Source organism: Brachypodium distachyon, chromosome 1 (genome assembly GCF_000005505.3).
Source record: "Brachypodium distachyon strain Bd21 chromosome 1, Brachypodium_distachyon_v3.0, whole genome shotgun sequence".
Classification (NCBI taxonomy): Eukaryota; Viridiplantae; Streptophyta; class Magnoliopsida; order Poales; family Poaceae; genus Brachypodium; species Brachypodium distachyon.
The window spans coordinates 51,656,198-51,668,698 of record NC_016131.3 but is presented as its reverse complement, the minus strand read 5'-3'; the positions used below and the strand labels follow the sequence as shown (position 1 = coordinate 51,668,698).

At 43.3% G+C, this 12,501-nt stretch overlaps 1 protein-coding gene across 1 annotated transcript; it reads right to left on the bottom strand.

Moving 5' to 3' along the window:
• Positions 1-496: 496 nt before the first annotated feature.
• Positions 497-3,696, bottom strand: LOC100836581 (BTB/POZ domain-containing protein At2g13690). Its single transcript, XM_003557274.4, has 2 exons — positions 2,843-3,696; positions 497-1,660 (listed from the first exon to the last, which is right to left on the bottom strand). The coding sequence occupies exons 1-2, from the start codon at positions 3,599-3,601 to the stop codon at positions 731-733; spliced, it is 1,689 nt and encodes a 562-aa protein (XP_003557322.1). The 5' UTR covers positions 3,602-3,696; the 3' UTR covers positions 497-730.
• Positions 3,697-12,501: the final 8,805 nt, after the last annotated feature.

The window sequence follows — 12,501 nt, the reverse complement described above, 5'->3', positions numbered from 1 at the left end:
TCGAGATTAACTTATATGAAGATGCTATGTTTTGAGCTAGTCCGGCAGCCTTTGGGCCGGAATGGATGTCGAAGCCGCGGCTTCGATTTTTTCACCTCCGTCGTGTTGCCTTAAGTTGTTTTCAGTGTCAGCTTTGGTTGTTAGGGCATGTATGGTTTCCGGACGGTTTTCTTTACAAACAGTTGTTTTTCAACTTAATCAATCAATGGCACTACCTAGGTTTCAATTTTTTTTTTGTTTCGAGTTAGTTTCTGAGATATAATAGGATTCATATATTTTTGTTATGCCTGTGAAAATTTCCGAGATGCGAACTCAGAGTCATGCATTTTATAAATATGATACTCAAAATCCTGGATGTAACCTCCTAATAATCCTTTTAGGATGTGAAGATCGACGCAATACTGAATTCATGAGCAAGATATAGCAAAATGCACTGCTGTCAGGTAGTGTCGTACTCCGCAGAAAAATACTTCAACCGTACTAGCAGTCAAAGTCAAATACCTGTATTACCTTGACATGTCGCCGCAAGCCTTCAGTACTAGCTGTAAAACCATCCATCAGATGCCAAACCACTCACAGCCATTCATTCCACAAACAAACTCACCTAAGCTATGCACATACAGTCGGAAGAGCTAACCTATGGTGCCCAACAATTCACCACTACTACTTATTACAGCAGTCCATTTTACAAATAATACACACAGCACGTACTAGCAGACAACATAAAACATCAACGACCCGCTTCCACCGATGATCTAACAAAGGACCTTCTCCACCATACCTGGAAAGCTCTAGTAAGATTCGGACACTCTGCTCCTCTAGACGCGAAGCATTGGAACCACTCCTCGAACAAAAACTGCTGCTGCTTGAGCGAGAGGGTTAGAAGGGCATGCCCAATGTTTTCCTCCAACGATCTTACATCTAGACCTTTGGAGCACCGCTGAAGCCAGCCGAAATCCAGTAGCATTGGTCCGAACCATACGTAAAAGAGGAGGCTCCTCAGGTCACCCCGGCACTGCACTTTTCCTTTGCCAAGTGCAATGAACACACCGGCTGATATTCTGCTTAGCTCGTATCTGATCATCGGTGATGCTTCCTTGTGCATCTTAATGAGCCCATCTTGCATTGCCCACAATTCCACAAACTCTTCTGCCATGTCATTGTTTACAAGGATGTCTAAGAGCCAGTTGAGGTTTTCTGTTTGTCGAGAAATTCGCTCGATCAATGGTTTACCCTCTTGAGCAACCAACACTTGAGCTGTGTGATTTGCTGACTCTGTAGCTTCTTCAAAGAGATCCACCAGCTTTCCAAAACATGAAAGAATGATACGGTATATGCTCTCTTTGTGTAGCCCTACCAAGTCCTTTTGATAGACTGAGCTCTTGCTTAGAAGACCATTGACCAAAGATTGCATGTCTTTTCTTGCACCACTATTCGTGCTGCTAGTGACAGATTGGATGAGATGAACCGCGAGGTCTTCCGAGCTGCTCGAGCTGTGTGTCCGCAATCTAGCCAGTACATCTTGAGATATTGCCTCATCAAAAGTGCATCTTGCAAAGAGACTCTTCAGCTTTTCCTCCTCATTCTCGCTCCAGGGAGATGCTTCTATGTATGTCAAGCATGCATTAATTCCCTTGTCAAACATGATCGAGGAAGATACCTACAAACACAAACATTGTTTAATAAGATGTCCAAGTCATTAATAACAGGCGTTTAGTAACATTCCTTGAATAAAAAATTAGAGGTTTAATAAACTCTACAAGTGATTGCATACCCGACATCTGATAAATTATGGAAGCGATTAATTAACTGGCGAACTGGCATTTATGTAGCCTTACCAGGAGTTAATTGAGCAAGTAAAAATCTAGAAAGAACAACCTGTGCTATGACAAAAAGGAAAATTGAATGACATGGTATAAGCTACGCTACAAATGTTAATATGCTAAGCATCCAAACCCATACGGCAGACAGAGGAATTCTTATTTTAACCACCCTTTACTTGACCGCATAATGCATAAGACTCATTTCACATAAAAATTTGTAAATTAAATCTTCATTGAAACTACTGGTATCACGATACAGCGGCATGGCTCCCACACAATATCAGCGAGTACTGCTGGACTTCAGTGTAAGAAAAAATCAAGATACTCCATCAATACCACTAAAACAACTCAAACTGAAACACACTAACAGTCTGATTATTCCCTTGAAAAATGCGCTGATAGCTGCATTCAAAGTTATAGCTATTAATTATAGCAAAAAGCTCGACTACGTATGGTACAAAACTTTCAACTGAGGATGAGATCTTATCCACAGTTAAGATGTTTATAATGGTATGTACGAGCAATCAACAACATAATTTGCGCTGGACAATTTACAGGCAAACAATAGTGCAAGGCTGCGTACTGCACAACATTGATTTGACACGCCACAGAACATGAAACAAAGGCATTAACTGCATGACAACAAATGCCACCTCAAAATGCTTCTGAGCCAGTAACACGTCAAGATTATAAAACTGGGTCAAGCTATTTATGCCTAGGAGAAGTGAAGGTGAGTATTTGCGCAAAAAAAAGAAAGGAAGAAGTGAAGGTGAGTAACATGGTACACAATGCTTATGTCTACCACCGAAAGGGCTAAAAGGGACCATTCTGAAGAAACTACAGTTCTCTATGAGTGATGACAGCGAATTTGGTGCCAATGCCACTGAACTGCCAACTGAATGGTGAATAAGTCAACAGCAGACACCTTCAAGTGATTCTTGTGTCAAAGCAACATACACAACTGCATTGGAAAAGAATAGTAGATCAAGGGGAGTCGGTTGTAAACTTGTAATCCTCACCTCAAGCACATCGATGGCCCGTGACATGCCAGCCGCGGCAAGCCACCGCACTGGATCGGGCTCGTACATGAGCTCCACCGCCGTCCTAAACGCCTCCACATTCTCCACCCCGTCCACCTCAATCCTCTTCCCGCTACCTCCACCGCCGCCCGCGGCGAAGCCCGCATCCGGCGCCATGCCTGCGAAGAAGGCACTGCTGTCGCAGAGAACCCTAGAATCCAGCTCCATGACTACGCACCTCCCGTCCCTCCCTCGAATGAAAAGCCTCAGATCCATTGCTTCGTTGCCCCCATCGTCCTCCCGCACGGCCACCAATGGCACCACTGCCGACGCCGAAGCCAAAGCCGAAGCCGAAGCCAGCTGCTCCGTCGGAACTACGTCCTCCACCGCCTCTGCACGCGGTGGCATCGGAAGCGGCAGCGGGAGTGGAAGCGGGATCGACTCGTCGGGATCGATGGGAGAGACGCGCCCAGGGGAGAGGATGCGGCGGGGATCGATTAGCCCGCCGAGGCCAGCCAGCCTGGACGACGCTGGCGAGCCCTGGAAGGACGGCAGAGAGGAGGGGGACTTAGGCGGCAGCTTCCTTCCACCGCCTCCGCCTCCGGCGGGGGACGCGGCTGCCGGCACAGAAGCCGCGGCGGAAGGCAACGAGCGGTGGTCGGGGCTCGGGGGAACGCCAGCGAAGGAGCAGCACCAGCCGCGCGGGCGGGCGGCGCCCCCGCCGCGCCGCCGGCCACGGCGCTGCGACGCGTCCGCCATGGGAGATCTGGAGAGATCGTTGTAGCCTAGCTAGGGCGGCGTGGAGGCGGCGAGGAGGAGGAGGGGAGAGGTGGCCATGAGAGCGAGAGATTTGAGGAGTAAGTAGCAATCTATGCTTCGCTTTTCTTTCTGTGACACTGCTGTAAGCCTGTGCTTGTGGGAAAGGGACAGAGGCACCCGTGTGAACCCGGTCCATGGACTCGACTGCCTGCGCGGTGGGACCGGCGGTGAACTGGGTGTACAGTGTAGTGGCGTGCGCCTCGGATACCCCGAGCTGGCGCGCGGTCCTTCCGAGGGAGATGGGAGACGGTTGGGATCTTCTGCGGATTGACTAGCCGGGCTTTTCGACTGGAGCTATTGAGGCAGCCTGCGGTGGTGGAGCAAACTCGAACTATAGCTTTTTTTTTTACTTCCATTCTTTCTTTCATTTTTCATCATTGTTAATGCTATCAAAGAAGTTCATATTTTGTCACTCAAATTTTGTCCATATGTCCAAACGTTACTTAAAATTTTCTTGTTCCAAACTTGGCACTTAAAATTTATATGGGGTATAAATATGTCATTGTCGTTAGTTAACTGCTAGTTGACCATTAACTAAGTGATGATCAATTGTTAGTTTTTTTATTGACCAAAATAGCCATGTGTCCACAGGTTGAAGCAACCAAGCTGAAGAGCCACTGTTCCTTAAATTTTCTTAAATGCTCCTTTAGTTCTGTCATAGCTATGGCGTCCGGCCGTTGCTTAACTACTCCTTTACCTTTAGTTTTCTCCATTTCAATACCGAGACATACAAAAATTGAAATGAAAATCTAAAGACTACAACAATTTTTCATACCATTATGAAATTTTGTGATGATAAAGTAAAATCAAGGGAAGTGCTGCTGAAACTTTCAATTTTTCATACCAAAATCATTATTATTTTTGTTGAAGCTTACTCCGAGATAGTGTTTTACTGACATCTTAAAAATCTGGAATTATAAGTTTTCTAAGCTGAGTTCTATGTTGTAAAGAAAATTAACATACTATCTAGGGGCAGAATTGTCATTTCATCTCTTACTTAACGGTCAACTAACGTAGTGGCATATTTGTACCTCATGCATAATTTGAGAGGCAAATGTGGAACAAGAAAATTTTGAGTGGCAATTGAGCATATGGGCAAAACTTGAGTGGCAAATATAAAATTCTATCTACTTCTATTCACATAGTTTTGTCGATTTAGTTCTAATGTTATGCTATGAAACTGTTATTTAAATTGTTTAGGAAACTGTTATTTAAACATTTCATGTCCACTCGTCGGTTAGCCGGCCTTGGCGGGAGATTTCACATTGTCATCATTTCGGCAGATCCGGCAAAACCCTTTACAAAAGACCGCACCTCACTCAATGTTCTCCACTTCATTTTCTTCTTCTCTTCTTTTGTGCGTGACTTTTCTTCGTTGCATGCCTGCTAGACGGATTTCATTGGTGAAGTGGATGTGCTGTCTACGGAGAACCTCGATGTGTCTCGTTTCCAATGTGTTACAAAATCCTACCGAGTGTTCCACAATGCCCAAATGACCAGGCAAAAATCCGATTTGCTGATTCCTTCTTTTTCCTCGTTTTTTTTATCTTGGTTTTGGGCAGAGGGGGACATGAGCTTTGGATGTGATTGATGTCCAAGTTACATGTCCGTTGGTGCTGCTTCGGATGGAGCAATGCACGTGGCACGCTTGGTGGGTAGATCAATGGCAGGAGCGATAAGACGACAAACCTCCGTCTAACAAAAGATGTCTCAACTCTTAAGTTTATCAAAATTTGGATGTATTTAGACATGATTTAGTGTATAGATGCATTCAAATTTGGTCAAACTTGAGACATTGTTTGTTGGACGGAGTGAGTAAAAAAAATGGGAGAGCTCATTCGTATTTGCATGAAACATTCTTGCTTGTAAGTCAAATTTGATGGGAGTAGAACAGAAGTTGATAGCAAACGGGATCTGTTCTATATATAGGATCATACCGCTATATCATTTACCAAAAGAATTCAAATGTGTATAGATTGAGATAAATAAAATAAACCCCTATCAAATCCAACATATATCTGTCCAATGTGAAAACACATCGATGAGTTCAAGAAAGAAACGTATGGTCAAAGCTTGGACTAAGCTTCTTATCATATTGCGAAGGATGATCTTTGGGGCGTCATCATCCAGGGGCCATCTCAATAGAGCCTCCTACCAATTGATCGCATGCGCGTGAAGCAAGGTCAGCTCGCCAAGTAGAACGAGTGAGGAATGACATAGTTTGTGCCTCTCGGGTCACTTTAGGACCATAAGTAGACATTTTAAATAAAAGTAGGACCTAACAAACAATTTGATAAATTTTGGACTAACTTGACACCTAAACAATGATAGTAAGACTTCTGATGCATTATGCATTTTACTCTTTATATAGTGTATTCTTGTTTTTCAGTTTTTTATCATTCTTTTCCAAAGTTTAAAGTGTAACGAATTCCATCTTCAATGCCATAGCCGTAGTCGATCCCTGCAAAAGAGGCAAAAGCGGTGTTTTCCCCCTCCAGAGTGATGTTTTCTGCCTCTGACTTTCCTTGAGCGAGGTGCCGGCTCCTAGGCTAGATGTGTACCTTCGTTGTTAAAGTCAGCATGGTTCCTTAATGCACTTTGCTTAGGTTTTTCTTTATTGTATGTTGCTGCTTTGTAGATCTTAAAAAGTTGAAGGTCTTCAATCTGGGGCTTAACCATATTTTAAATGCTAGTTTGGTTCATCTGAAAGCTATCCCTTGGGATTTTGACAAAGGTGTGTGTTTTTAGTACAAACGCATGTTGCAGCTGCATTTTACTCATGACCTGATGAAAAATGAAGTAAAGTAAAAGCCAACCATTGCTTTGGTGTCCTGCAATCTAGCCATCGTTTCGATTATGTGCTATTAAACTGATACATTAGCAGATGTGTTGATAACTCTTTAGTTCTTACAAACAGGTATAACTCATTTACTATTGTGTTTTCTCAGTGTATTAGTTTTTGAACATGTGCTTATCATACATTTTAAACTTGCAGCAGGTGTAACAAAGGATTTCATATGGCTATTGAGCTGCTTTTAGGCTTGATACTTCAAAAGATCTGGAATGTTTGTAGATACTGATTTTGAATATGTCGAGGCATTAGATTGGCAGAACTTGCTTGATCGGTCAAGTGTTGTACAATCTCTTCTATTTAGTATCCATTGTGCTATGCTGAATATATCCAAGTACTTGGCATTGTATTATGATCTGTGTGTATATTATCAAATGATTTATGTCGATTTTTGTTGATGGTCAAAGTTTGGTGATTCCTGAATGCCTGAATGTTGCTGTAATTCTGTTGATGCATGGACGTTGCTGTAGTTCTGTTGATGGATATTGTGATGGATTGTTGATGTGAATTAAGTGTGGTATTTCTACTTTCTGCATAGGAAAATAGGAAAAATTTCAATTAATTATTGTGAGATGGTTGGCATACTGTCTGTCAGCAAGTCAAAAAATGATGACACACTGTCTGTCAGAATAGATTGTAAAACGATGTCATGTTGTCTGTCAGCATTTATCAGGAGAAGATGGCATCTTGTCTGTCAGGAATTTTCCAATATAACGTGGCAAATTGTCTGTCGGCATATTGATGTATAGATGGCACGCAGTCTGTCAGGAAACCAAAAGTCTGTCGGCATTGATTTAAGAGGACGGCCAGCTTCCTGACAGACGTGGCTGACAGTTTGTCTGTCGGCAAAGGCACTTGCTGACAGACCTGCTGCCAGTAGAGCCCATCTATGCTGACAGACAAGCGCGTCGGCTATCATGGGGCGCGGTGTAGTGATATTTAATGGTGGATAACTAGTTTGGTTTACAAAAGACGCAACCAAAACTATAGTACTTGTGAACCTATGAAGAATCACAAGGGAGAATCACCAGGATCCTATCTAGATCAAAGGACATACCCTTCAATCCACACACAAAAGCTAACACTCAACGAACACGAGTGCTCTCAGCACATACACAACTACACATGAGTGTCTACAACTCTCAAATCTAAACCCCTCTCAAGTAGAAGGGTGGGGAATACTTATACTAGGAATATCCCTCCTAGTTAGGTGTGAAAGTAACCCAAAAATAAGGTTCAAAAACGTGTGGCTTTGCCTTGGAAAGGAGGAAACTTGTGGAGCCTCGCGCAGCAATCAATTCTTGAATACCTTACACCATTCAGCCATTTCACATAATGGGGCTGTGGTTGTCGCCATGTGGACAGCCCCAAAGCCTGCATAAGATCATTGCTAATGATGTTATTGTAGCTTCCACCATCAATGATTACCTTGCAATTTTTGTTCTTGATCTTGCAAATGGATTGAAATACATTGTGCCTTTGTCCCTTCTCAGCAACCAGAGTGTTATCACGAGCCACTTTGCGAACCATGAGATTGACACCATCTCCTCCATCTGATCTCAAAGGTGTACCGGTTTCAAACGTGTAGCGGGCTGCATCTTTCCCCTCAGTTTTAGATTCATCACATGAATTAGCAGTGGCATAACCATCTTTCGTGAGTAGCACTTTCTTCGCATTGGGACAATCCTTCATGACATGCCCTCTGCCTTTGCACGTATGGCAGTGAATATTACTAGTGCGAGAAGTAGAACCATTAGAAGACTCTACTTTTGATGGAGCTAGCTCTTTACCGGTTGATTTGTGGGTAGAAAATGCATTGGACCCACCACTCCCTTCAGCTGAACGCCTCCACTGGCTTGATGATTTGGTATTGCTGGAACGAGCTTGGCGTTGCTTGATACGTCGCTCCGCTCGGGCTGCTTGGTGCACCAGTTCTTGTAGATCTTGATAAGTAACAATCTCCACCCTTTCTTGTATATCCTCATTCAGTCCATTAAAGAATCTTGCCATTGTGGCCTCCTCTATCTCATTCACCCCTGTCCGGATCATCAAGATTTCCATCTCCTTATAGTATTCATCGACACTAGAATTACCTTGGCGTAGTTGTTGCAGTCGAGTGTACAAGGTTCTAGTGAAGTGCTCTGGAACAAAGCGTCGCCGCAGGATGTTCTTCATCTGAGTCCATGTCTCCGGACGTCCTCCGGCACGGCACAACTGGTTCCACCAAATCAGAGCATAGCCGATAAATTCAATAGATGCAGATCTCACCTTTTTCTCCTTTGTGAAGCGGTAACTATCAAAGATTTGATCCACATGCATCTCCCACTCCAAATAATCATCGGGCTTAGCTTTACCATCAAATGAAGGAATGGCAATTTTCAGTTTACCTATACCATCATCGTTGCGGCCACGGTGCACACGCCCATGATCCCCTCCTCCCATGTCAAAGCCTCCATGTGCAGCACCTCGATGGTCATGGCGAGGACGCCAAGGGGGTGATTCGTAGTAGCTCCTGGCATCGTCGGAGTGCATGCTTCGACACTCTCCTTGCCCCTCCTCAAAGCGCAGGCCTTGCTGTCCGGGGAGTTGTCGATGTCGACCCCATTCAGCAAGCCCACCTCGCGGTGATGTCGGTGGAGCCAACTGACGAACAGCTTCGGTGAGGGAGTTGATGTCCCATCGGATTGCCGTCATGTGCTTGTCCATCTCCTTCATCACATACTCCCGTGCATGCACCAGCCCCTGCACAACAGCTGGTTGCAGGCTGGGGTCATACACGGAAGCGGCACGTCCTCGTCCGAGAGGTGTCCATCTCCAAGGACTCCATGAACGCTGCTTGATCTCCTCGAGCCCATTGCAGCAGCAGAAAACAGCTAGTATCATGATCAACCAAGAGATCTGATACCACTTGATGCAGACACGGTTATGGCGATCTTTCACGATACCAAAGAAACAACAAGAACAACTCAAGAACATCAGAAACAACACTCAATATTTGATGGTGGATAACTAGTTCGGTTTACAAAAGACGCAAACCAAACTATAGTACTTGTGAACCTATGAAGAATCACAAGGGAGAATCACCAGGATCCTATCTAGATCAAAGGACATACCCTTCAATCCACACACGAAAGCTAACGCTCAACGAACACGAGTGCTCTCAGCACATACACAACTACACATGGGTGTCTACAACTCTCAAATCTGAACCTCTCTCAAGTAGAAGGGTGAGGAATACTTATACTAGGAACATCCCTCCTAGTTAGGTGTGAAAGCAACCCAAAAATAAGATTCAAAAACGTGTGGCTCTGCCTTGGAAAGGAGGAAACTTGTGGAGCCTCGCGCAACAATCAATTCCTGAACATCTTGCATTGGAACTCTCATATCTTTTGACTTAGGCCTTCAAATCATGCTCCGTTTGTTGCGCCTGCAAGCTGACTTCAAGTACTAGTTATTATTGCCCTCTACACATGCTGGACCCTTCCGAAATGCTGTGCAAAGAGGTGGAAACTTGGAGCACAAAATCTAAAGTGGTATCTCTCCAATGTAGACAATTGCGGTATCCTCCTTTGGTTTTTCTGGCAATGTGACATCGGTAAGAACATGGTTTGCAACATTATCGTCCTTGATCATTACTTGGGCCGTATCAGTATGTGTGTGCAATTTAAGGCCTCCCGTCTCAGAGATTCAAAGAACAGATGAAAAAATAGAAGAAAACATAGAAATTAATTGAGTGCAGAATTTTGGTCACTGAGCACACAATGAAGCTGCTTGATATTATTTTTTTAAAAAGCATACTTGCAAGTTTTTTAAATTTTAGTATGTAAATGTTAGACGTGCTGCTCATTAAATCTGGGGGAAGAAATGTGGCCTACACACAAAAAAAATACAAATATGATGGTCCAAAATATTACTCTAGCAAATAGTGGCATCCAGATCATCACAACTATGGATGATGCTTTCTTTTTTTCTACAGCTCGCAAAAAATACCATTTTTCATGAAATTTGTAAAGCTATTGCGTATTCTCACATTTACATGCTAGATGTTTTTAAGCATGTAAAAAATAATTTTTCCATTTTAGTATGTATGTCAAGGCTCCGCAGGTTACTTCAAGACTGTAATGTTGCTGCTCACAACCTAGCTGTTCGTGCTCGTTTAAAGGGTCTCAGAGCATCTCCACCCAGCCCTCCTAAAGGCCCCCAAATGAGTTATGGGGGTGCCGGCATCAAAAATCTCACCCAGCCTGCCCGCTAAAACAAAAAAGAAGCCAGTGTGGCCCATCAATTCATCTGGTGTCCCCAGGCCACACCCTACACACAGGGGGCGCCGGATGAAGCTAAAAAGCAGCGCGGGCCATCCTTGTCGGCGAGACAAACCAAATTTGAGGGGCCGACTTTTGGGGGGTGCGGCTGGATTCCGGCTTCACCCAAACGAATTGCTTGCGCCGGACGCCACATGTGCCTGGTGACCGGCATTTGCACATGCCCTTGCCCAAGATGTAACGAACAACTGTATTTTTAACTCGCATCAACGAAGTCTCTTTTAACCTAAAAAAGATCAAAGAAGCCCGGGAGCCAAAAGCACTTATCCAAATTAAATAGCATTTCTTTTTTTACTGCAATTAAATATCATTTCTTTATCCGGCATGAACTGAAGTACACAAAAATGTAAACAAGGTTTAGTTTCACGCCTTAAAAAAACATGAATTTTCTTGCAGGATAGGTGTTTGTTATAGTTCTCACACGCACATAGACAACTTTCACGAGATTAGATTCAATACAAATTCCCCTTTGAAATTCATGCTAAGTAAGTAGGGCAATGTCCTATAGTTTCCAATTATACGAAGCAAACAAGTTTAAGGATCTCTTCGCAATTGCACCACATGATCGTAAAATATGAAATAGGATAAATGAAGGAATAGAATGTCATGACACATTTAATCCTACAGGAATTAAAAATTGAAAACACATAAACTAAAAGTTGTTTGACTGCACCACAAAAAATGTGGGAATTTTACATAAAGATCGTTGCCTGTTGTAGTTTTCATCTGGAATCCCTTTTGAAAAGAAAAAGAAATGCCGCAGTTGTCATGGACACAAAAAGAATTTTCCCAAGAGGTCTAACCTCTTGCTAGAATTCCTATATGGTTAGGGTGTAGGAAAGCAATCCATTGAAGGATCCTTTCCTTTCAACCAAAGAGACCTATAGGGAACATTCCTATTGGGCTAGGATCCCACTTTAGATCCTTTACAATTCCTTCAGTCTAAAGAGGTTCTAATGATAGAAAAAATATTATAGAATAGAATGCTCCAATCGCAATGAAATTTATTTAATCAAAGAGATCCTAATGTTGGATTTTTTTTTTCTATGGACTACTCGGCATCCAATCATGAACAGAAATTTCATTGGCTCTAGCCTCATGTAAATTTTCCTTCATTTCGATCACAACTATTGCAAGCTTAGTAAAGACATCTGTTTCATTTTATCTACTCCCTATTTCATTTGTGTGATGATCTTACTAGTTGAGGAAATCCCAACGAGGAACACTTCTTATTCTGGCATCCAGAGAAGAGGGAAATTTTTACTGTCAAAAGTGCATATAACATGGTACAGTACTCAATAAACTGACAAGACAGCAGAATGTTAGGACGACCAGCGGGAGACCTGACGGTGCTCGGTCGGAGTAGGACTTGCTGTGGAAATGTCCGGTGCCTCCGAAAGTGCCCCAAAAATAATAATTCTAGAGCTAGTCATGGCTTTTTTTTTTCTCTTGTCTTTTTTCTCCCAGAATGGATAGAGAATCCTTTCAACCTACGCCTACGCTCCCCTGTTCCAGCTGTAGGAAGCAAGGGGAGAAGGGAGACAGGATCCAAGAACCAGGAACAACTACTAGAAGGAACGGTTTTAGATTTATTCATGCGGCGCCGAAGCTCCAAGATGAGCACATGGGGAACTGGGGATCGATGAACCAAGATTGTCGTTAGATAG